The sequence below is a fragment of the Anopheles ziemanni genome, chromosome 3 (genome assembly GCF_943734765.1).
Source record: "Anopheles ziemanni chromosome 3, idAnoZiCoDA_A2_x.2, whole genome shotgun sequence".
NCBI classification, from domain to species: Eukaryota; Metazoa; Arthropoda; class Insecta; order Diptera; family Culicidae; genus Anopheles; species Anopheles ziemanni.
Window position 1 is genome coordinate 65,835,365 of NC_080706.1, and position 26,247 is coordinate 65,861,611.

The 26,247-nt window shown below is 44.2% G+C and overlaps 2 protein-coding genes across 2 annotated transcripts in view; one reads left to right on the top strand and one right to left on the bottom strand.

The window, feature by feature from the left end:
* LOC131285290 (zinc finger protein 420) overlaps window positions 1-12,243 on the bottom strand; it is a 33,793-nt gene extending 21,550 nt beyond the window's left edge. Inside the window, exons 1-2 of the mRNA XM_058314145.1 lie at window positions 11,940-12,243; window positions 10,195-10,751 (exon numbers count right to left, since the gene is read on the bottom strand). Of these exons, the coding sequence (XP_058170128.1) occupies window positions 10,195-10,329 (135 nt within the window). The 5' untranslated portion in view covers window positions 10,330-10,751; window positions 11,940-12,243. The remainder of the gene's footprint in view (window positions 1-10,194; window positions 10,752-11,939) is intronic.
* Window positions 12,244-17,831: 5,588 nt separating this feature from the next.
* Window positions 17,832-21,284, top strand: LOC131286469 (ADP-ribosylation factor-binding protein GGA3). Its single transcript, XM_058315429.1, has 5 exons — window positions 17,832-17,993; window positions 18,093-18,253; window positions 18,352-18,489; window positions 18,575-19,067; window positions 19,684-21,284. Exons 1-5 carry the CDS (start codon window positions 17,960-17,962, stop codon window positions 20,943-20,945), a joined length of 2,088 nt encoding a protein of 695 aa, XP_058171412.1. The 5' UTR covers window positions 17,832-17,959; the 3' UTR covers window positions 20,946-21,284.
* Window positions 21,285-26,247: the final 4,963 nt, after the last annotated feature.

Consider the following 26,247-nt stretch of genomic DNA (forward strand, 5'->3'; position numbering starts at 1 on the left):
TTGTTGAATAAAAAAATAATGTTCATGGTCGTTTGGTTAGTATTTTAACGCTTCTATCATTTTTCTTTCAATCTGCATGATTATCACGCATTGAGTTTTCAGAACCATTTCAAAAAAAGAATGTTTTGCAATCTTTTGGTCTGTCTTGAATCTCCTTGGATGACAAAAAAAATGATAAGGAGCATTCGTGGAGAAATGACGACATTTTCAAATGAAAGTGGTTCTCAGAAGAAAATACATTTGCAACACAAAAATACACAATTCATAACAACCAATCCTGTAAACAATATTACATGGCACTGATCGTTTCCATCTCGTTAGAGGCAAACGAGAAAGTCGAGACCATTATAGAGGACACACAAAAAAAAAAAGAACGACAAAGGTGCCACTTTTATCGTCAACCTGTTCCGAAGTAAACTGCTTTCCCCAGGCCACGGTCAAGGATTCGTCTGCCCGTTTCCATTCGAGCGTTTGTGTAAGTTTCCGACTGTACGGAATACCACCGTACCTTCGTTCGGCGATGTGTTTTATGTGTTTATTTGTAGGAAACTGAGGGGAAGCAAATATTTATCCTAGCATAGGCACTCTTCTGCCGGAGTGGTAGAGTAGTGGCCCGCGTTCGCGCACACACAACAAGCCAGGCCTGCCAACACGTTTTGAAGCACGATACATTTACCATCGAGCATAGCGTTGTTCGTCTGCACGAACGGAGAGTACGTCGGAAAACTGCCAGCAGCCAGCGATGGTATGCCGTTTCGGGAATGCAAGCCGACAGAAAGCCAGCACACTCTTGCCGGACGATGAAAGGATGAAACGAGAACATGAACGTAACGAACGACAGCCAAGGTACATTCGAGCGGGTAGTGCCGGACGGACGATTAAGGTTGTCTGCTCTGACATAGTCTTGTGCTATATACCATGGTCCCTTTTTTGATGTTTATTTTGATCTTGACGTACGAAAAGAATGCGATTCCGTTGCTCAGATATGCTCGGACTAATGAAGGTAATTGGAAAATACCTTTCCCAAACCCATTCATCATGGTCTTCCCTGCTTTAAGGTTGGTATACGAGGATTTCTTCTCTGTCATGATGGTCTTATTAATAATCCAACAAGACACCATTGAAAGTACATGTAGTAACAAAACACTTTGACAATACTTGCATTTCACTTGCTTATACCCAAACAAAACTAAAGATCAGGGTATCAACATACTTTTTAGAAATATTACGACAAGCTATCCATTTATCAATAAGAGCTCCTTTCAAGATTTATTCGCTATCTTCTCTTTGGATCCTTTCTTCAGATAGCAAGCCAATTTTATTTGGCATTTGCCCTTTTGAATAAAGGATATTCAATTTAACAAATTGGGAAAACACCGTTTTGAAGATAGCCAGCGTAAAGCCGAGGTCCTACGAAGTTGTAGAGATAGCAAAAAATAAATTACAACGATGTTCCATGGAATTGTCAGTCCCTTGAGTTAATAACTGTAACAAAACAAATGTCTAAAGTAAATTTTATTCCATACAATTGTCAAAAAAAAACCCAGACATCCCCACCCGAGATAAACCTTCAACAAGCTCCTAGCAATGAGAATCCGGAGCAGGGAAGCCTTATTGAATTTCCATTCCATTGCTAACCGCAACCGAGCAGCAAAAGCAAAGGTTGTGTGGTTCTGTTTGTTGGTTTATGCGGAACGGAGTGCATGCTAATGGAAACCATTAGCATAAGCTGCCCCGGTGCTGCTGCGGTGGACGTTTTTCTTTTCACGTAGACCACCTTTACCGCAACAAAATATTGAACCGACGGCTTGGCCTCCCGTCCAGAAACAAGCCATCGAAGATGAACTCCTCGGAGTGGAAGAATAAGAGCAAAATGGAAAATAAACAATATGTGGCAATAATCGCGGTTTTGGTCCATCCGGAGACGGGTCTACTTGGACCGATAACACATCCGGGATCGACGCACCAACCAAATGATGGAACTACTAGTCAAGTCTGTTAAGGATTGGGATTTTGGGGAATGATGCATAATCCTATCTGTCACTTAAAGTGATGTTTTGCATAACCGAACCATCATTTGATGAACAGCATGAGTAAGGTCGGTAGTGAAACTAATCCAACGTTTGCTAATGAAATCGATTCGTTCGTTCTCCGTAGGTTCCAGATTGCAGGACGGAATCCGCACGGATGGTAAGTTCGTCTACATCGGTTCGGCCGAGAGCCGTTTGTTAGTGGGAAGAATTCGCAGGAACTGATTCGCCTACTTTCATCTGCAGTACACGCTTATCATCGTCGTACCATCGCTAAATGAAAAGCTCACACCTTCCTCCAGCGGATCCCAGATACAGGTTCGGTTCTCCGGTTTGCACACCATCCATGGTGGTTTCCATGGATGGGTTCATTTGTGCTACATTGGAACGGGGTGTACACACAGTCGGCCGTTGGAAAGCCTCACCGTGGGTAGCAATGTTGCCAATCATAGCAATCTCTGATTCCCGCAGCTGTACATCAGCGGATCGTAGCCGTAGCATTCGGGGAGACGCTTGTTAGTAAGCAACCACCACGTAGTACAAACCATTTGGTTTGGGTTTTTCCCAACAAGGTTTCCTCCTGTCATGATCACGTTACATTGCCGCAACACTGGGGGGCTCGGGATGAAACGGAAGGTGAATTTTATGTAGCGAAGTACGTCGGTTACGTAACTGCAGTAGGGAGCAAAATAAATTGCATATTGCAACGAATGGAAAAGTCGCGTGATGAACGAAAGACGCCGGTAGGTCGAATGTCGGTAGGTTTTTTTTCAGAAAAGTTCGAGAAATGGTAATCTATCATATTTTTTATTTTAAACCCGTTTTTTCATGATATTAATTACGCAACTATTTACATATTTTCAAGAATGTTATAACAAATATTATTTTTTGTAAAAATTGTACAAGGGGCGTTCAAGTACTATTAGCTATTTTTGATATTACCATTGTCTGACTTATTTTATATAACTACGTACAAATATGTTATGCGAGGTAAACTGTGTCCCAATTGTGCTTCCCGCCTAATTTTTCCAATCAGTCTGAATGGATGTTTCCACTACTATGAAAACCCAACTGGTGTTAGATAATTTAATGAACGTACCGGCAACAAATTGGACACATGAAGAGAAAGAAACGCCAAGCTGCTCAGTAGGCATAGCAAGTGAGTATGTGTGCGTTCGTTCGGTGGGCGGGAAATGTTGTTTACATTTCATTTTAAATGTCGAGTGTGTTTATTCGTAATATGTTCTCGTTGTTGCGGTCAAACCATAGCGATAGTGCCAAGAGCAAGAATGTTTGTCAACTGATGATGTATAAATTGTATTTCTTAACGGTTTGAACAAAAGGATTTTTTTTACAAATATAAGTATTTTTTTTTGCAATGTTGTTAATCATGTACAGTGTGGTTTATAAGGCGAAGGAAAAATATACAATTGAATGCAGCATACATTTTATACCCATCATGATCCTCTCTTTTGCCGATTTCCGAACAACTTTTCCTTGGATTTAGTTAATTCGATTCAATTTTTTAAAGAAAGGAAACAAAACCATATTGGATATTCGTGTTGGAAATGATACTTAAAATGAAGCAATGCTTAAAATGAAAATGCATCTAAAGTGCATTTAAAAAAGGTAAAAAGAAGCCAAGAGGCCTTTGTAACGGAAACGAAAAGGACAGCCCGCTAAGACAAGCTGAGTAAAACATCGTTTCAACTCGCTCCCACTGTCCGATCATGCGCCCTGCGCGTGAGCAACGGCGGAAGAGTGAAACATATAGCCAGCGCAGTACGCGAAGGAAAGAGATAGCTGCAATTCGTGTTCGCAGCACACAAACGGCAACGTTGCGGGATGTTTGCTTTCGCAAAGCGCAAAAAACCATCGAGCTAGGTTTAATTTTTCATCATTTTCGAAAGGAATGTAAATCCGACGTACAAACTTGTTTGGTTCCCCTTTCTAAAAGTCGAAAAAGCTGGCATTATACGGTGGAAGTTTTTGTCTGGTGCAACCTATCAAAATCGTGACCCAATCAAGCAAAGCCATCGAAAGTCTTAGGCGATGCGCGACATTTAGCAATGGTATGGTAACCAATGCTAAAAAGACTGTTGCTGTGTTTGCTACCAATGAATTCATTAGAGGAACCGACGCCAACGATTCTACTAATTGAAAAATAACGATTATTGTTTCGTCCAACACATTTTATCCCTCCCCAAAAAGGCGCCACTCGTTTCATATGAAGCAGAAAAGCAGAATACATTCACAAAAAAGTATGCGCGCTTGGCGTTCAAAATTGGCCACTGGTTTAAGGTTTCTTCTCCAACAAGCCCGCGTCGAATTTACTGCGTCTCTACACGAGCATCGAGAAAATATGCTGCTGATGTGGTTATGTACAACGCTAAGCGCTTGCAAAGCTTGCGAGTGTGTTAGTGAGCGCGAGTTTTATGTACATGCTCTCACACAACCCATACATGCGCACAAATTATTGTATGACGGTGGCGAAGAGAGACTTTTTCAACACGGTGGGCGCCATCTTGGATTTTTCTGGTACAGCCGTGTAGGAAACGCGTATTTCTTGTAGAATTTCATGATGTATAAATGCGGGAACTAAAGTTCTATTACATTTGATGCATCGTCGCCAATGACCAAATTCGCACACACCAATCGAAAAGCTTGGCATCTCTGAACGCGGGTTTGGTTACCTTTTCTTTGATTACGCAAGAGGATTAATTGAATTACACTCTTGTCTGAAAACAAGTTTGACGAAAAGATACTTTATCTTTGGAGTATCTTCCAAAATCCATTTCCGAACCGCGTTCACAATAGTTCAAGTGACGCTTTCAAAACTTAAAGACACAATAACCCGTTCAACTATGGCTCTAGCGCGTTAGCGTTCAGTAATAATCGAACAAATCTAATTTTTGCCATCATCTCGTCCAGCGACGCATCGTTTCATTTCACTTTACCCAGAATTGGTGCACTTTTTCGGATGTTAGCAATTCTTTTCAATTCAGCAGTGACGCCCATCCGCACAACGTTGGAAAAAGCTGCTTCAGTTTGGTGATGCAATCATTCATCATCATTCGGTCTTGCTCTTCCTTGAACATTCTGTCATCGGTTCCGCTCGTTCTCTCGCGTTCATATGATCGTGGCCTCTATAGTTCGCCACAATATATGATTGATGCCTATCCTGGTCAGGTCTGGCTGCAGCAGCTCTCGCTGTTGGTAGGGATGCTTCCACCATTGCCTATTGCTCTGCTAACCTCCGTGACATTGAGCAAGTTTTTAAGTCGCGTCAGTGCCTCCTTCTCGATATTTCGACGTGAAGTTGACACTTGCTATCGCTCAACCGCAGCGGAAACGAGTACAGAGGCCGAAGCTCGTGGCATGAATTTCGATAACTTTCAGTACACTCCGTCATAACCTCAGCAGAGAACAAAGGCAGGGCACAGGAATAAAAACGTTTGCGATATGGATCAGGAAAACGAAGCACTTCAAACGAAATCGCAGCAGAGTAGCAGCAGTAGCAGTTAGCTCAAACAGGAGGGTAAGTAGCGACCGATCCGATCCGTTGGGCAGCTGGCGGCAAACAACAACAGCAAGAACCACCTATCCAACCAAACCGAAGGGGCACCGACCGTACGGAAGAAACAACGACACACGGGTTGTATGGGTTGCATCGGTAGTGGCCACGACAAACCCAGCAAACCACCCGGCCCCGTAGTGGCGGCAGGAGCAACAGCAGCGTCCCGCGTCCTGTGTGTGGCATTCGAAAACCATCGTACCGCCGCACACCACCACCAACGGTGATGCGTCCCAACACTACACTTGTTGGATGTTGGGCGGCCAGATTTTTCTTTCTCAATACATCGGGATGGTAGTTGGCTCGATGCGGAGCGTCGTAGTGTTTGCAGGTTTCAAGGTAAAACGCAACCGGCAAGAGCAACATGAGATTTACGCGCCGGTCGGACTCTACGTATTATTGTCAGATGGTGTGCTAACATACGCACACACAAAGTACCGCCACCGTCGTCGTCGTCGTCGTCGTCCGAGTGGCTTCTTAGTTGAAGTGCGCGCATGTATACACCACCCCGTGGTCCATGAATGCCCTTCCCCATACACCGGTGAGAACTACCACCGCGTGCCAACGGCGAAGAGACACACAAGCCTCTACGGTCGACGGCGGGGCTGCACAATACACACCCAAAAGGACAGAGAAACAAGCCGTATTAAAACATGCCGTTCTTTGCCATGCTTCAACACACGCGGTCTTGTACCCCCCGCGTACGTACACCTTGTTTTTCCGGTCGTTTTTATCCATATCCTACACACATACCTACATCCACACACAAAAACGGCCGATGGCGCCAGGGTAGCATGAAGGAATTTTCCCAAACCCTGCACACCAGAAACCGAAAGGCTCATACAACACAAGCGTACGAGCTCTAGGCATAGGCAATGTACGCATTAAAGAAAAGTATACAAAAAAAGGAAGGGAAAACCACACAAACAGAATAAATGTTCGAATTTAATGTTTGCATGAAGCATGAGTCTACAAGGACACAGCATAAGTGTGTGAGGAGGCAGCATAAGCGAAGAGGAGAGCGACGAAAGAAAGAGAGGGAATAAGTGTAAAACGAAGGAAGGAGAAAAGGGAACGGCAACATCCCTGTGTCCTGTCCCTGTGTCGAAACGGACGACATATACTACCACACAGATAACATCCACTTTCATGTTGTTGCTGCTGTTGCTGTGTGTTGATGATCGGGTCCTTTCCGGTTCTGCTTCCCAGAGAGCAAAGAGGAATCATTTCCCATCACAACTGGTTTTAAAGATTACCTGTCCAAAGACAGTGTTCATGAAGAAACTCAGTCTAGGAACCGTTGAAATCAATCCAACATTTATGGCAAAAGTGTAAAAATAGATCAAGTAAGCTTTGGCTAGAAAGAATTTAAAGTGTGCTGCTCAATTGATGCCGTGTAAAAAAAGGAAACCGCTGAAACAAATTCTGGTACGACAAACATTGACATAAGTTTAATTGCATTTCTCAAGTCAGCAGAAAGCGCCCAGAATGCCAAAAGGAAGGGAGAAATGAAAGGAAAACAGGTACAGGACTTATTGATGCCAATTAAGTAGAGAAAGTTTACGAGACATGTCAATAACAATGAATTCCTTATGAATAGTCTAGACGTCTATTCAATCCATCGCATTAAATAGCAATATTAATATTTCCACGAATTCCTGGCGGAAACAAACCCGTTCGGCCCGACTGGCGCGTGGTGTAAATAGTAAAACATGAACGACGGTAATCAAAACAAACAACCGAATAAAACTTTACGTACGAATACTAGGAAAATAGAAAACATATGATCCGGCGGATACTCAAACACCACATCATCAACGTCATCTTCAACACAACATGATCACATACCGAACACCCCATACCACCAATGTGGTCTCTACAGCAGCACAACAGAAAAAAAACGAGAAAGAAAATGAAATTTACACACGTACCCGAAGGTTTCATAGGGTTGCATGGTATGGGAGAGAAATTGGTGGCCGGCGGTGATGGTAGTGGTAGAGGAATTATAGTACAAGTAATTCCGAATATTCTACAGGGTGCGCGCGCGGTGTATGGCATGCAGAAGAAGGCCAAGTGGTTCACACCAATGGGTTTTTCCCCCCGTGTTAGCGAGGATCTATCTATGAGAAACCCCATCCACACCGAAGAAGAAGAAAACACCGGGCGCCGTGCGCCGCCAGAAAGGCAACGCACACTCCCGCACGCATCTTTCACGTGGTCCACATCATTGACGAGCATCAGAGCAAGCATCGTCGCGTCGTCATCATCGTCGTCGTCGTCGTCGTGTGCCTAGCATTGTGTGTGTCGCACCGATGAAAACAAACTCCAAACGTCAGAATGAAGGCAGGACCATTGAGGGGCATACACATTCGCGTTATGCTGTAGAAATATGCTGCAAGCACACCAACTAAAACTCCCCAGCTCCTTCCTACTCCCGGTCCTTGCCTTCGATACACACGGATAGATTATTTCACGGTGGTATGTAGGAAAAACGGACACCAGACCAGGTCTGTTCGTGCTGTTATGCTACAGCATAAAAACATGCTTCAAACCAAGCCGTGGGGGCAGGGCGCGAGGAAGGGTTGGAGAAATTGCAGCACGCACATTTCACTCTCACATCTCGACAAACGAAAACTCTCGCACACACTAGAGAGGGGCGTTGTTGAAGGTATGGGACACAATGGCACCCAAGGTGGTGGGCAAGAGGTATATGTTGAACCTACCACCACCACCACCACCACCACCACCATCGACACCCGTGCAACATCCACCCAGGAGCATGGGGATACTGCTGTATGGTAGAGCATAATAATAATAATGATGTTGTACGTAGGATAAAGAACAGAGAGACGGAGAAAGAGAGAGAACGTGCTTCCAGTGTCTCGGTGTGCAAAAAGGAACTGTAGTAGTCGCACACCATATCGATGGGCTATGTCATCAAAAACGAAAGTGTGTCCTATGTAGGCTCAGGAGGACCTTCCGTCCACATCGTGCACCCGTGCCGCACGTCGTACCAGTGTCTGTTATCTCCTGCTCGTATGTCCTAGCGACGTTTGTGTGGTGGTGCAATGTGTTGTTGGAATCCACCGACGACTTCATACACTCCAGGATACGAAAAACATTTCGTACACACAACATGCTTACAAGAAAAACAAGGACATGACAAGCCTGTTAACAATCAAAACAAACAACTATGGCAGAGACGCAAAGGTGGTACATAAATGGGAATATTTGTTAAGAAAAGAACACTCAACGGACAGAAAATGTCCTTATGAAAAACTAATTAATTGTAAGCCGCAACTTAAATGTGTTAGCGTTATCACCAAAATTGAAGCAAACTGGCCATAAAACGTTCTCTTGGAGGTTGTTCTTGGACATACCAAACTGCCTATAGCATGTGTTACAGTTCTACTACCTCTAGAAGATATGGGGCATCAATCTCATCCAGGATCAGTTTACCAAAACACTGTCTGTGCTTTCGTGAAACTTCTCTGAATAATGTATTTATTCCTCGATACACTACTTTTGCAAGTCTTCTTCTTGGCGTAACGACCTCTTGGGCATGCCTGCCCCGTTAAGGGTTTACCAGACTTTTTACCCTATGTGTATGTGAATAGTCAGTCCTCTCGTACAGGGGAGGGTCCGGTCTCAGATGGGATTCGAACCCACGCCGTCGAGGTGGTGAGCCCCGGCGCTCATGGGCCGATTTTCTAACCGGTGCGACCACTCGGCTGTCGCGGACCCCCTTTTGCAAGTGTAAATACTATTTATAAAAAGTAGAATTATCTAAGAATCATGTCAGTAACGTTTTGATAGCGCACCAGTGCGGTTAGCTGTGGTTGTCCTGAAATAGGTCAGCGAGAAGCAGGGTTACCGGATGGTCGCGGAAAACTGTGACTTACACAGCGAGTAAGGATAATCACAGAAAATGAGGACATATGCCCTTAGCAGCCGGAACACTTCTTCTTCTTCTTCTTCTTGGCGTAACGACCTTGTTGGTCATAACTGGGCCCCGTTAAGGGCTTACGAGACTTTTTACCCTATGTGTACGTGGATAGTCAGTCCTCTCGTACAGAGGTCCTTAACACTAACCGTCCGGAAACACGCATCGGTGTAATGGTATCCTATCGGTTTTCATCCGCTCACATCACTTTGGTGTGCTGTCAACGCTGTCACCTGGCTCGCACCACGAACTACTGGATGTAAACAAACATCAAATGGAAAGCAAACAAATTTCACAGGGCGCGTTGCTTGCGATTGTACGTAAATTCGAATAAATATTGGATAAGAATGATTAAACAGGGCGGTCAGATACGGAGGAACTGGTGCAAACGCACCGGTCGTAAAACGTTGTGACATCGTGAATTGTGCGGACGTCAAAGAGGTCTATGTCTCCAGGTTAGCTTGCGAAGGCCCAGGGAACGTGGATAGTTCATCCTCCGTTTGTTGTAACTCGAAACTGATTTAAAAATTGTATAAGTGGCATATCGATAGAAATTTTTCTATCAATAAATTTTAAATTGGTTATTGAAAGAAATTCAAAATCGGGCTGAAAAATCTACGACCAACCGACTACAGTAGACAACGTACCGCTGACGATCCATCTGCGACGGTATAGTTGATGTTTGGGCTTATCTCCACCACCGAGTCGGAGCGGGGATTTTCCGCGAACCCCCAGGTGGTGTAGTTAAAGCTGGCCGGCGGATTCGTCTGTGCCGCACACATTTTAGCCGCTTTTAAGCTCTCGTTATTTCTTCCGCCGCTGTTTGCCTACAGTTAGTCGATCTTCCGCAATTTAGCTGCTATCGGATGCAATCTTCGTTCACCGAATGATATCACTGGCAAGCCGCACAACACTTCACACGATATACCACTAGTACGGCACGTACAGCACACGGTTAGTGAAGCACTTTTTCACACACCTGATTCACTACTTCCAACAGTCTCGACGCGCCTCGATCGTTGGCGGTAAAAACCGCCAAGAAAAGGAAACCCCACAGCGCCCTTTCTCCCGGAGAAGCCCCTACTATCGACAGTTTCCTGTGTCAATTTAAAAAACTAGTTAAATTCATTCACTTTAATCACCGCGATCTGAACTTGCATACACTTTCGGGTAACGGCATAACCCAAATTCAAGAAAGCTGCACCTGTGAGAAGATAAAGAAAAACAATTAGTATAATGCAGTTAATTAAAAATGCGTCAGTGTTAAAATTAGCCTAAATCCTGTCCAACATAGAATTCACTGCGACAACAAAAGCGATCTTGAGGCATCAACGATGCCGCCTGCTTCGATGCATTTGTTTACATTCGCATCACAACAGGCAATTGCGTGGTGAATCTGTTTTTCGCATCGTATTACTCAAACATAGCCACCCGCCACACTTGCAGTCATGTTGTAGCAACTCCACATTGGAACGCACTGCCCATTCCACACACCGATGCATATATTGGCGGGTATGCTGCTACCAACATTCATAGACGCCACGCGTCCAATCCATATGCTCTAGCTGTTCTGGTATATTTTTTATAAGAGACACCAGTGCGTGCATCGTAGAGCGTGGTAGGCCGCGGAAGAGAGCAGCTCCATGCTGGCAAGGGGAGGCCGGCTGACATGTGTGACTGAACATTACAGAAATCACGTTGGTCTGCGCCTGCCGGCCGAGCGGAACATGAAAACGCGGTAATCATACGGCACAGGTGTGGTGGTGGTACGGATTTTCCGAGAGTAACGAGCTTATGATGATGTTAGTTGCTGTGCCTATAGTGTTGCTTTAATGTTGCTGATGCTGTATGTCCATTCGAGCGCATCAGAAAACCGTGAACGCAAGTTGTTATCCGTAGCTGACAGTTTCCTACTTTTCTGTAGATAGAGGAAACGGAAGTAAGAAAATAGAATCCAACACACACGTGGCTTTCCTCTGGAGATCTAGGATACATTGTCCGGCACTTGTCGAACTGGATGTTGTGCCATACATGTACGCACTTCTCGCACACATCTACCTACAAGGCACAAAAAAGCGCGCGAAAAGTTGTCGAAAATAATTTTCCATCCATTTTCAAACACTGGAAAAACTAACTTCTTGACATTGTGCTAAACTTCAATGAATGCAGATCGAAGCGTCGATTGCTTTGGGATGCCGCCATTTTATGTTCCAACTTGTCGTTCTTTTGACTGTCGGGAAGAGCGGCATGTGCAAACATCTCGTTCTACACTGAAGGAAGCGGAGAACAAACTACCGGCAAAGGATGCTGTGATGATCGGAAGTGGGTTTTCGCATCCCTAAGCACACGTCACTGCGGAATAGAACCATTAAAAAGAATAAAACACAGGAACCATTGGCTAGAACGAACGAGATGCGCTTTTTCTTTGCTTGACAGTCGCGGTACGCAATTTTTGACGTTTTCCACACACAGCGCCGACGAACGCGCGCGTCCCGTGCCTGGCGATTATCTGTTTCCCAATGCTTTCTGCATATTTTCGCTTGTTTCTTGCCGTGCCTGTGTGTGCGCACGACACCAAAGGTCTTCGCGTGATTGCGGGTTTTAATTCACTGCCACGCTACGACACGGACGCCACCAACGACGCGAATAGCTTTTTTTGCTCACCCCGGAGTAGTGTGTGCCGTGTCGACGCGTTTCCCCGCGATGGAGAATTTTGCCTTTTGCTTGCCTTGGAGGACTGACCAACACTCCAATAGCTGGCAGCGTTGCTACGCTGCTGGGGATGACTTGGGCCACTGTTGCAGTGCGATGATGACATACCAATTTTACGGTCTCGAATTCGCCGATAGAGGGCGACTCGAAATGTCAAAGCGACGGACGCCGTATAGTGCGGATCTCTTCTTTCAACTGTCCAACCGGCTCTTTCCGTCGTTTGCCACCATGGCGCCACCTCATTAGACTTTTCCGTGAGCTTCATCTTTCTGGCAAGAGGAACAACTACGTCACGCGTCTTTCGGTGCATCCGCCAGATTAGTTCGCGGGTGTGTTGAATCTAGCGAATGTTAAGTAAAACACGGATCACCGCCTACTAGGAACACACATAAGGATACGCGCGTGAAAGGGACGAATGACGCTACCACGCCACCGACAGAACTTATCTTTTCACACACATATCCCGTTCCGGTGGTGGTGTGGTACACGACCGCACCCCAAGGGAAGGGGAGGCAGAGGGTGGTTTTATTTTGGACTGCACGCACTTTATCAAAGGCCAACGCAAGCAAGCAAAACAGTGCACACACATCCTTCGCATTGCGGTTCCCGCGCGAAATCCAATTTCACGCACGGTACCGCGCCGTGAGTGGAAAAATAGGCACTCCAGCAGGGCGAAACGATGGCTCACAATGGCCCAGTGACCAGCGCATTCCGTCCGTAAATGACGAAGCATTTTTCCCATCGGAAAACTTGTTCTTTCGTGCTTTTTCAACTTGCCACAAACGTCATATGACCAGTGGGCGTTGGTGTGTGGCTTCATCCCAACACGACACTGAAGGTGAGCCTAGCACCGGAAGGTGTGAAGTGGATGCACAAACGACGCAAAAAATGGTCGCTTTAAATTCGACTAGCCGTGTATTAGATAAAGGATAGAGAAAAAAAAACCCCTAGCCAGCGACTCGCGTGCGCACACACCACACTAGCAATCACACAACACCACAGCAGCGAGTAGCGTGTCGTAGTAGAAAGGAATCCACCAGCGACGGTGCAAAGCAGGCTGAGGGGGTAATGGTGGCAATATTGCCAGCGGAAGGAAGCAAAGAAACACTTAAAAAGAAGAAACAGCGTCCACCACACACAACCTTTTCTGACTGGCTCACTACGAATACTACCGAAGCGGATTCGCTTTCCTCGATCTGGGACGTACAAAACTTTTTCTCTCCCGTTTGCTTGGATTGGTGAGAGAACATTCTCTCTCTATATACTTGCAACGCGTGTATGTAGTGGTGTGATGGCTCAAACAGTGTGTACGTAGTGGTGCGATAGTGTTTTCCAATACCGGTTCAAAGTCCTTGCACTACCGATTCGATGACCTATACTCGAACAAAAATTAGCCTTCCGTATCGGTTTTTACCGGTTCGTCGTTTGACAATAATTTTTTTTGGTTTTATGTATTGGTCACTAACACATACGCCAACGAGACGCACGCACACACGCATCTAACTCTCATACACTCTTTCACACACATACACACTTGTTAAAAACGATTGTTCCAATGGTTAATGAATGTGCATGCAACAATTATAATGCTTATTACTAAATTTGAGTCATTACTTGATTATATCAATGAAAGCAATGAAAAGAACGATGTTTTCTAAATTTGTCGTTTAAATCCTACCTAATAACAAAATAAATAAATATTTGGCAACGACTGATTCAAAACGGGTATTGATTAAAAATGATTTTCCCACATAGATGGCGCTAGTGTCGGTTAGAAGAATATGAAGGGTTTGAATATGATCTTGTTTCCATTTGATCGGTCAGTTAGGTCCCCAAAAAACTATTCAAAATGGTTAATTGATGCAAGACGATATCGAAAAGCTACAAATATTTAAATGATCTATAACAAGCAAAATGCATAGTTCTTAATGTTTTACTAGGTTTTTCTAAAGAACAAAAATTAGCTAGGATAATAAAAACAGAAGCGACAAGCAACTTGTTTGATGTATGTCAAACTATTTGAAAATCAATTTACATTAATCAACGTCAAATTATGTTAATTTAATACACGCTTTAAAAACTACAATATTCAAAGCTAGTAAAATCTTCAGGCCTTATCTGAAACGATGAACAAAACCTGTTTACTGCCAGCTCATATGTTTTCAAACTATCAAGAATGACTTTACATTTAAACTGTGTTATACCGTTCGCTAATCACTCTAATTGGATTTTCGTGTCTTTTCCTAATCTTAATCACACAACTCTGTTGCACATGATTCGATTTTTGGCACAACCACATGGAATGTCCAAAAACAAAAAGATGTCACAGTCGCGTTCGTAGTCTTTCAGGCACCTACGTATCCGAAAGGGAGCATTAATTTTCGTTCGACACTTCATCGTGATAAAGTCATCCGGCGCAGAGGGTCCACTAACCAATTTGCATCTTGCGAAACATCATGTTGGTAGAAGTTGCACCACCAAAGAAAACCTGGGCAACGTGGGCTTAGTTGGTGGAAGACACTTTTTAAAACTGACTGCTGTTAATTTTTTTCCATATTCTTAAATGAGCAATCGCAATAAAACAATGCATAAAAAAGGAAGCACTTCTTCAAACTCCACTAGGGAACACGGTCTCGTGAGGTAAAGTGATTTTTACGATCGTTACATATTAATTAAAGCGCCTTCGGTAAAATGTCTTCTTTTCGGGGAGCCCAAAACGAAGCGTATCACAAGCATATTTATTCCTTTCCTTTTTTTTTGCAAACCGGTCACTAAATCATGCATTTTTAATCAAGTTCGCTTTTTCACGCATTTCTTTAGTGTCTGCTTTTCTTTTTTCGGCACCCTCGCAGAGACCCTTAGGGTATGTTTTGTAGCACTTCGACGCCACGTCCTAAGGGTGTTGTGGATGTTTTTTTTTTGTGCATTTCCCACACACACATAAATGCAAAACCGCCAAGATCAATCCCCAGGGAACACTCCGGGAGTCCCGGGAGGGTCTTTGCGGTGATACCAAAACCGTTGGGTGCCGTCAGAGTATGAAACTTGCGTTGGCCTACAAGAGCCTTGCAAGTACCCACGAAACCGATTCGTCCATGAAAGCGGGGCATTTTTTCTTGCAGACCAAATAATTGGATTCCTTTTAGAATGTAGAACGCAACGCACCCGACCGAGATATAATTTAAAAACCTGCCAAAAAGATATGACACGGGGGGTGCTGGGTGGTACGGTGTTGTAGGGTTCCAAAAATAAACCGAAGAAGTGAACATAAAATTCTAAAAAATAAATAAAATAAAATGGTAAACTGGATCAACATAGTCGCACCAAACGTGCGGAGTGCCGAAATAGGAGACAACAAAACCTGTCTTGATGTTATTAACTGGTGGATACGGAACAATTGGCCCTTCGCCTCGGGATCGTACGATCCGATCGTCCTCGGTTATGCTGGGGGCCCCAATCAAGGAGCATCGTTCTGGGCTTCCACGGTTGGTAATTAAAGAAGTTCGTTTTTTTTACAGGATGGCTCACCTTAACGCCCAAGTGGTTTATTTTTGCTAACACATAAATCAGCCGGTTACGGTAGCAATCCGTTTCTCCTCTTTTGGCAGACTTTGGTTGGGGCAAACAAAACCAACAACCTACAGATAAAAACGGTGGTCACCTTTCACAGGCTCTAAGAAAATAAAGAGTTTCATTTGTGAGACCTCCTGTCTGTTTTCTACTCAATAGTACCTTCAAACCCTTCGCCGGGTGCGCAAATGGTCACGATCGTGGTCCCTTTTGGGTGGCTTAATTGTTGACCGTTTAATTAGAGTCAATTATCAGCGCGTGGTCACTGACCACACGATGGTCCTCGATGGACGGGGAACTCCTTCCGTCTCGACACATCGTACACCGTGTCGCGCAGATCGAAGTGCAGGTGTATATAATTGCCGTTGTTTACCAGGACAATTGACAAATCGTTTCTCGCTATTTGTTTCTTTAATTTTGCAAAACATCACTCAGGCTTGTGGTGTGCCGGGCATGCCAAGCTGAAACGAAACGATCCGCGACCTCCCGTGGAGTGCATTTTTGTGCCTTTCTTTAGCAGTATATCATCTTCAGATGGAAGAAAGGAGAAGATAAAGAAAGGACAAATGCAATATTGCAGAAAAGCTTTGCATGTTCCGCTTTGCTTATGGTTGGAAATTTATTACAATTTCAATAAGCGTTCATTGGCCTTTGTTTGTTATAATTTTTGGATACCTTTTTAGGGAAAACATAAAACATTAAAAATTGAGTAAAGTTTGAAATGATTTTTCATTGAATTTCTTCAACTTTGGCTTAGATCGAAAATTAAACCCAAACGATGAATTCAAAAGTCAGCAACATTTTTACAACCTTTTACCTCATCTATTGCCCATAGGGGATCCTATCATGTCTGTATGCCATTCCAGGAAGAGCCCTCCGACATCTGCTTTCGTCGAAATTGATTTAAAAAAATACTTCTCACATTGCGAACCGGGCATACATTTGGTTTTTTTCTTTATCGTCGCCATCATCAGGCTCGAGGGCAAAAATTCTTCTTTGGCTAAAGTGGAAAGAATGTGGCCATCCCAAAGGGTCCTTTTTAATGTCAATTTGTCATAATCATGCTAATCGGCAGCTAATTTATGTCCATCCGTACACAATGCGGCCAACCCTGGCGGGACTGAGAAGACTCTTCCGAAACGTTTGTTGAACGATTCTTTGCCAAAACTTTAACGGTCCCATATGTGTCAAGCGTACTAGGCGCACGTCCTCCGATCAGAACTCGAGGAATTGAGCGGACTGGGATGCGCATGTATTACAAGATTTTTCAATGCGATACGATAGCGGTGCAAAATTAAGTGCTTTTTGATTTTCATATCCCTTTTGTCGGTCTGGAAGGAAATGGCCTGCAGCCGTACGATGAGGTTTAAAAATGAAAAAGGTAGGCATAAAACTGATTACTTCTACATTGGTTCGTCCATAAATAAACCAATATTATGTTTAGAACTGACTCGCCTCCTTCGCAGAGCTTTAGAAATTGATTATTTAGTTGTGTTTTGTTATCTGTCTTCTTGTGCTGAAATATTCTCCTTACCACGTTTCGTATGCCTTAATCTTTTTGTTTCACACAAATAACGTATTTTGGGTTTATCTCCAGGCAAATTGATACTTTATTGCATTTTGTGTGCACGACGAGTGTAGGGTTTTTGTTTGATAACTTTAAAAATATATTCATGTTTTAAAAATTATTTTAAAAAATAACGGTCGCAGGGTAGTACCCTACTAATCGTGCCCCTTGGTAAAATTGGTTGCTTTGGTTGTTTGTTTTCTATTTTCCGGTTTTGACAGTTCCGCAGTAACCTAGGCGTCTATACTAGGTTGTGTTCACTTCAAACGGAATGCCCGTATGTCACTAGTGCCATGAGCGGAGTACAGCACAAAAGGGACTTGATGTGCAAAAGTACTAGGAAAAGACGTACGTCAACACGCTCCGACCGCACGTATGCCGTATCTAAACGGAATGATACCGCAATCAATCAGTCGCAAATCACAATACAGCAGAACGGAGTAATTCGCGGAGCAAAAAGGAAAACTCCTCCTTCAAATAACAGTGTTGGCGATAAGACGCCTTTTTTTTTCCTCGACGGCAGCATCTTTCGCACAGCTGGTAACGAGCCACTACCGTTCGTAATGGACACACGAACGCTTTTGGATGGGTATTTGCGTGAGTACATTGTTTGGAGCAGCATTCGCATGATGGACACAATATGTGCGTACGGTAAAAGGCTAAACTGCAATCTGTGTGTTGTCAATTTATTGCCAGGCAAAGCCGTCAACCCGAGCAACCACGACTTGGACGTGTCGGCTATCGATCTGTTCTGTATGGCGCTGAAGAAGGATCCTTCGAAGATGTCCATCGCCCGAGAGCTACTGGTGAGCCGTATTCAATCTACCAACACGAAGGAATCTTTGCTGGCGCTGGAGGTAAATGTTGCATTTGCTTATCGAACCGCAATATGCAATCTGTGTAGATGATTACAGCATTTTTTTTTTGGTTTCGCTAATGTTCTTTATACCGCTAGGCCCTCGAAGAATGTATGGAATCGCTCGGACGGGAGTTTCGGTCGGAAATCAATAAATTCCGGTTTCTTAATGAGCTGATAAAGATGGTGTCAAAAAAATATAACGGCGATCATACACCACGCGAAGTGTCAGACCGGGTGAGTGTTATCTAATAGCTCTGTCGCTTCCGAGAGTGGTTATTGGTTGTAATAGAACATTCGATGTTTACCCCAAACTTTACAGATTCTAAATATTCTCTTCACGTGGACCAACAAGTACGAACCGTGTGATTGCGATAAAATACAGGAAGCCTATAATCTGCTGGCCACGCAAGGCATCCAGCACCGATCGCAGCAGAACGTGATCGTGCGCAGTACCGTGCCGCACCGAACACTCGACGATCGTGCTGGACCCGCGCTGGACAAGGAGCAGCAAAAGTTGCGCCAGCTGATCAGCAGCGGGAAGCCGGAGAATTTCGAGAAGGCAAATCTGCTCATACAGAACATCTACCGGGACGAGGAGCGCCGTACGCAGATGAAGAGCCGGCGACTCGGCGAGCTGCAGAAGGTGGCAGAAAACACGAAACTGCTGGACGAAATGTTGGACCAGTACCGGGTGGGCGAAACGTCCGACGATGGGTTGGCCGTACTGAGTGAGATCTACGAGTCGTGCGAAAGTGCCCATCCGACCATCGTGCGGCTGGCGGAAGAAACGCAGCACAGTGAAGAGATGCTCGGTAAGTCTTTCGAAAAGGTCGGGCGGTCGGTCGTTGGGGTGGCAGGCTTACCCCTTTTTGACACAAGAAGCCACACAAAAAGTTTCACGACCAATTTGTTATAACTAATCGGACTGTTCTTGTGTTTTTGTTCTTGCTCGAGTCTTGCTAACACACATCGTTGTTCTCTCTGTTTTCTCTATTCTTAATTCCCCCCACAAACAACGCAAACTCCGTCGCGGTCATCATCGTCATCACAACTTCACCCATTTATCCCCGCGCAAACTTCCTTCCTTCCTCACACAGTTCAGTCACTTGAGAACGGATGCAAAAATGTAGGCAAATTCTGGAGTTTAGCTAGTGAATTTGGTTAGTAGTGCCACCACGGTTTCTCTCTAATTCTCTCTTTCTATTTTATATTTTTATCGAATAACGCTGATTAGGTAGTTTTATGTGAACACATTATTTGACTTCATCCTTTGTTTGCAACTATTTTAAGTTTTCCTTTCTTAGCTATAACAGCTGGTTTTTAAGCAAACATTTTAAGATTGCGATTTACGTTTCTTGATTGTTTTCTTCATAATTACATACACTGACAGAATGTAACAAAGTATGCTGTTTTTTATGTTTGTTTCAGAGAAAATATTCGAAGTCAACGATGCACTGACGGTTGTGCTGGATAAATACCGCGAGAAAGTCCTGAACCAACCACCACCCGTCAGAGGAGGCAGTGGTACAGAATCCACCACGGCGATGAGGTACAGCCCGAACATTGTCGGTCCGGATCCGCTAGATACCCTGTTCGACGTTTCGGGTACGGACCCCACGGAACGTGCCGGTGGTGCCAGTATGGAAGGCACAACGGAGCGATCAAACTATGACGATCTCAGCGATATATTTGCATCTACTGGCAGCAACGGAATTGCCTCCGGAGGAGTGCTAGGACCGGCTAGTCAAAGTATTCTCCAGCCGCAATCACTACCGTTTGCGGCGACAGGGAATAATGCGATTGGGAGTCAAAGTGGTAGTGTAGCTAAGGATAATTTGATGGACATACATTCCCTGCTGAGCAGCATCGGCAATGCAAGGACAGCTTCGAAGATCCCTGACCGAAACTTAGTGCCCGTACAAGTAGATGATGTAAAGAAAGCCCCTCCTGCTACGATCCGTAACGGTTCTACAAACACTGGCGCTAGTGGCACATCCAAGAAAACCATTCCAGAGCTAGATACCATCATCAGCGGTATGAAAGCGACACTTCTCTCTGGGCCAACGGTAACAGCGGAAGAGACATCTTCAGTTTCAACGGACCGATTGGAACCTTCTTCTGGTATCGGCTCGGAGGAGGACGATCCTATCCTTGCGGCACCCCCGGTCAAAGTGCAACCCGTGGATGAAAAGGAGCAAAACGTTCCCACTGCGCCAGTGATGAAAGCGGGAGAAAGCAGTGTCGTAAAACAGGAATTCAAAGCGCTCGCCGATATTGTGATCGATTTGGATAGCATTCTACCGAGCAGAGAACCGTCCCGAACCGTGCTGGACGATAAGGATGGGTTGCAGATAACGCTCAACTTTGCCGCCGACCATCCGCGGCCCGACGTGACGGTGATTGTGATTTCGACCATCAATCAGGGACGCACGGAGATTCCGAGCTTTCAGTTTGATGCGAGTGTACGAAAACCGTGCAAGCTACGCCTGCTGCCCCCGTCGGCCACAAGTCTTCCGGGCACGAAACCTTTCCGACCACCGGCCGACGGAATAACGCAGGTGCTGCTGCTCGCTAACCCTTCCGGCGAACCGGTCGACCTAACGTGCATCCTAACATACCTGGTGGGCGACGATCCGGATCCGATCAAGGAATCGATCGTCATGCAGGCGGTACCGTCGGTTCGTGATTAAAGGCGCGGCTGGAGGGGGGCGAACGAAGTAAGCAACCACCAGCGGTAATCTCGAGGAATACCTGTGATTGAGACAATGTTGATCGACTGTTCCGTTTGAAGAGGATACGAAAAAAGAGAGCCAGTAGTAACAACAGGAATTATACTTAATGACAAAATCACATGTCTGTGACGCATGCAACTATTTTGCCTCCGAATTGAGCGACGCAAAACAACGCAGATGGAGGTTGTTGGAACTGTGTTCATCTCCATTCGTGGCAGCAGCTACTTAGTAATCTTTACATCGCGGTCGATATAAAAAAGAAGGAATACCAAGAATAATAATAAAAGCAACATCTACGCCGCCAAAGTGGTGTGTAAAATCACCTTCTCAAAGTTTTCTTTTATCAACAGAGAACACCGGTTTACGTGCGACTTTTATTGCCTTTTGTCTGAAGAAAACTTAATGAAGTTATCAAGTTGGTAGTCTTTCGCGAAATGATCGTTTCGTCGAAGGACGCATAGTGCATAATCGAATACAATCGAGCCTTAGTTTTGTGGCGTTTTATGAGCTGTGTCATAAAAAAGCATTTTATAGAACGGTTTATGAATCTGTTGATGGGAAGGACGAGAGGTTGTTAAAAGATCCGTCAGGAGAACCGCGCATTTTGCACTCCATTTAAACAAAAACACCGTACCACACGGATTGTAGTGCGCACCCGCGATTTCCCTAGCTAACCGTTGAGAAAAATGGTTGACCCTATACGAAATTTACCATAGTACTGTAGAACTCGCTTTAACGAGATTTATTATCATTACCCGATCCGAGAGTCCGCGACAGCCGAGCGGTTGCGCCGGAACTAGAATCGGCCCATGAACGCCGGGGATCACCACCTAGACGGCGTGGGTTCGAATCTCAACAGCGACCCAACCTTCTTCCCTGTACGAGAGGACTTGACTATCCACGTACTCAAAGGGAAAAGTCTTGTAAGCCCTTCATGGGGTTGGCATGACCGAAGACGGTCGTTACGCCAATTAGAAGAAGTAGAAGATTATCATTACCCACACCCACCCCAATATTGATGAATACAAAATTATTTCCGTTGTCTGGATGTATTAATCTTATTACCCAAAAACACCTTTTATTCAATGTTTGTTCAATATATGTGAAATCCATTTAATCCAATATAATCATATTTAGATGCTAATATTTGGTTGTAGTTAGCATAACTGTACCCCCTTAATATTAGTTTTCCCCTAATTTCCTTAATTTCAGGCATCCTTAATTAAAAATAAATATTCTGGATGGAAAGTGCACGCTGCAATCTTTGAACTACGGTAGATGTTGCACCACGTTTCTAGGATCACTGCTACATATCAATTTAAGATGCAATGTTGCATGGTCCGCTACATTTGTACTTTGTTCCAGATTACACTTGCCCTGTGGGTTTATCTCGTTGGTGAATATTTTTCCAACCATTTCTGTGCACTTCACTCTGTAGAGCTGGCGCTTAAGTACTGCATTCACATCGAGTCACACTCGAAGCAGGTTAAATACCACACTCCTCCCGCTAGTCCAACAGTCTACCTTATTGCGCATTGAAGTATGTCAATTAGTCAACAAACGGACCTGACACGTGTTTTTTTTTCAAATTTGAAAAACACAAACAGGCGCGAAAACAACCGACTTAATAACTAACCAAGGACCATTGGATGCGCGCGTAGGATTTTTCCTGCCCGCAAATGAGTCTGATTACGAGTGACAGACTGTCCCGACCGGCGGGTTTGCCGAACGCATCGACATACCATGTGCAGCGGAACGTAAGCACCTGACAAATTGATAAATGCGACTGAAGGTGCGTGAAAAAAAGGGCTCGCATGCATATCAATTAGCTACCGTGTAAACCGCGTGGTGCTGCTGTCCAGGTCTGTCACAACCTGCTCACCCGACAGCTCACTGTCAACGTTTTTGAGCTAAAGAGAGGACAATCATCTTAAATTACTTTGACGACTTTACAGCTTCCCGTGGACAGCTGGAACGAAGCGGCCCGCCCTAACTCCATGGTTCGCGCGTGTGTGTGTATGCGCGCGCATGTTGTCCACTTCACTTTCCTTTTCCATGGCTAATTGAGATTTCAACAGCCCTGTCCACCCAGCCAAGAGTCAACTGTCTTCCAATTGGCGGTTTGTTTGCATAGCGAGGTGTTTTGTTTTATGCTGCTTCCTCTGGGGTTTGTTTGGACTTTACTTGTTTTTTACAAACTGTCTTATGCACCTCTGTTTGCATACAGTATGTTTTTGTTACGATCAAGTTGAAATAAAAACGATTAAGAAGACTGTAAACGAATTGGTATGGGAGTATGAGATGAAATAAAAAAGCCTGGCTTTATATTTGGCTAGCATAGCTTCTGAAACTATTTCATTAACGATTTTAAGGAGGATAGAAATTTGTTCTATGTAAATATGCTTATTACGTGCCGGGGACTTATTGAAATTTTCACTGTTATTTTTCTTGGTTGCTAAACTTTGAAATTTCTCTGTTAATTTATTCTTTTTCTTCTTTTTGGCGTAACGACCTCTTGGTCATGCTTGCCCGTTAAGGGCTTACGATACTTGTTTCCCTGTTGTACGTGGATAGTCAGTCCTCTCGTACAGGGGAGGGTCCGGTCTAGGTTGGGATTCGAACCCACGAGGTGGTGAGCCCTGGCGCTCATGGGTCGATTTTCTAACCGGTGCGACCGCTCGGCTGTCGCGGACCCCCCCTAATTTATTATTGATAATAATATCTTATTAATTCAATTTTTCAATAGCTGAAAAAGGTAGAACTTCAGGTAGTGTGGCGAACTATACGACTTACGTTTGAATGTAAATTGTATTCTTAACACTCATCAGAAAGCATGTGCTTATTCTACTCTTATCTTAACATTTGTGCGAATTAGTGCAGATAAACTTAATGAATTTCTCTCTGTTTTCCAACAGTCACACAATGTAGTAACAGAAAGCTAATCAACTCTTGAATGTATTGATGATTTAGGGAAAGTATCTGCTTGGTTCCTACTCCTCCTCTTGGCATGTTTATTGTCTCCGTCTATAAAGTCAGCTTTTGCACAACACTCTCTTAACGATCTCAACGCTTCGACAAGGAAGGTTCCCGGTTTCGTTTGTTTTATAATCCGGCCGCTGTTCAACTCGGCCGTGTCCAATATCCAGCAACTTGGTACATATTTATACACCCTAATCCATGTTCCAGTTTTCCAAAACAGCTATAAAATAGTAAAATCATCTACACTTTAGTTGCTGGCCGCTACGTCTGGTCAATAATTTAAAATTTCCCTTACGTTGCCTTTTAGAATGCAGCGATTCGGTTTGAGGTTGTGCTGTTTTTTTTTGATCTCCTCTTCCATTCGATGTAGGATAGTTTTCGTCTCTCGGAGGTGTTTTTAAATGTTGCACATAACATCGAGAGCGGCGACAAGCTTTTATTACCCAATCTTTCCGTCTTGCGTACCCTGTTCCATCGGATGAAGATGGTTCCCATAAATATGCTCAACATCTAGCTGACAGCGGAGCGAACATGGTCACTGCTCGCTAAACTAATCCCGAAGTGATCATCAGTTTCCGAGGGCTCTTCCCGCCGATTCCAGATCACCTACCCCACCGCCAACCCCGGCCCCAAACGTTCTACGTGTGCTCCGAGAGCCACAACATTCTTTTAACAACCAATTAACTATTTTACGGTCGAGCATAACTTGAACGGTCGATAACTTCTTCTCCGGGCGTGCTTACGTCCGATCGCAACCCAAGGCGCCGCTGTCCTAGTGCGACGATCGTCGGTGCAGGTTTATGAAGCAATCAAATCATAATCGAAACGTTACGCTCAGGTAAAGTGCATGCTGCCCATCGATCTTCATCGGGATGATCTAGGAAGGTGTACGCGTTGTAAACGGTGGCTTTTGTTTCTAGAGCAAATCGGTACGTTACTTTCTTTGGTAGTGAAATGTTTGCAATGTTTTACCCCCAAAACTTTTCTCTGTTATCCTGCGCAACATGTTGCTGGACATTGCGAATTATTTGGTTGGATATGAATCAAAATAAATAGGATTTATAATTGGCGTCACAAATACCTAAATTGGGAGCATTACCAATTTCATTGCAAGTTATTTTCGATTATGGGAAATATTAATGGGAGTCATTACACCATGCTTGTTTCTGGTGCAATTGAAATATTTAAAAAATCAATCAACCAGCAATTTATCATATAAAATCAAGCAGTAAATGTTAAAAATCAATAATGTGGAAATGCAAAATGTATTTTGTCGGTTTTAAAAATTGTTTCTACAAAGACATGTGATTTTTTGTAATTTAAAAATTTATTTTTCAACACAGGCATATTTACACGTCACATAAAAATGCAATATTTACTAAAACTGATGATCTTTGTCAGTTTTGCTAACAAAATGCTAACGAAATATTATAATTCCCTTCCCTTTTTTCAAGTTTTTTTTCACTCGTTGGAATAAGTGTCCCGAAATTAATAAATACGTTGCATAAAATATTTTAAAATTCGAGATTTCAAAAACTGTCAACAAACCTGTTCTAGACTCTGAGCCTAGTCGAATGGGTTGTTGCAGCGAGCGAATCCCGCGCTGCGGTCGGTTCTGGAGATACGCTGACCATGCGCCGTTGCGACGTCTGGAGGGCTCAAAGCGCGAAGCACAGCACAACGGTTCAGATTGTCCTCGACCACCGTTGGGTTCGGATCGTTGCGTGCGTGCTTCCCCCAAACGCTTTGTGCTATTCGAATTTTGTGGCTAAACCCAGTTGAAATAGCAGTTGGAAAAAGTGATTGTTTTCCATAATTTGTTTGCACGAAAAAGACTTTCGTACTCGGTTCGGTGCGTGATCGGTCGGTGCGGTTTAAGCGGTCTCGGGACATAACTTTCCCACCGAGGGAAATTAAGAGGATTAACAGCGGAATTCCACGATAGCGGAAAAAACTTAATTTATTGCATGCCGCAGAAAATGCAAGTTGTCATTGCACGAAATTGAAGACGAAAATTCCGCGTAAACGTGTATCCCCCGCTGAGTTCGTGGTGCGAAGCAAATAATGCAATCAAGCGATTGATTTAATTGAAAAGATAATAAATTCAATCTGGCTGGTGCAGAGGTAGCTCATCGATTTTGCGATTCGTTAGTCGCGGTAGCAGGTTTGCGCTGGTGATTTCTGCACACAGAAAGAGGTGATCGCCACAACCGTTTCCTCAACAGTTCAATCCATTCCGTGCGCTGCATTCCCTGCTGCACGGGATCCGATTAGGGAGAGA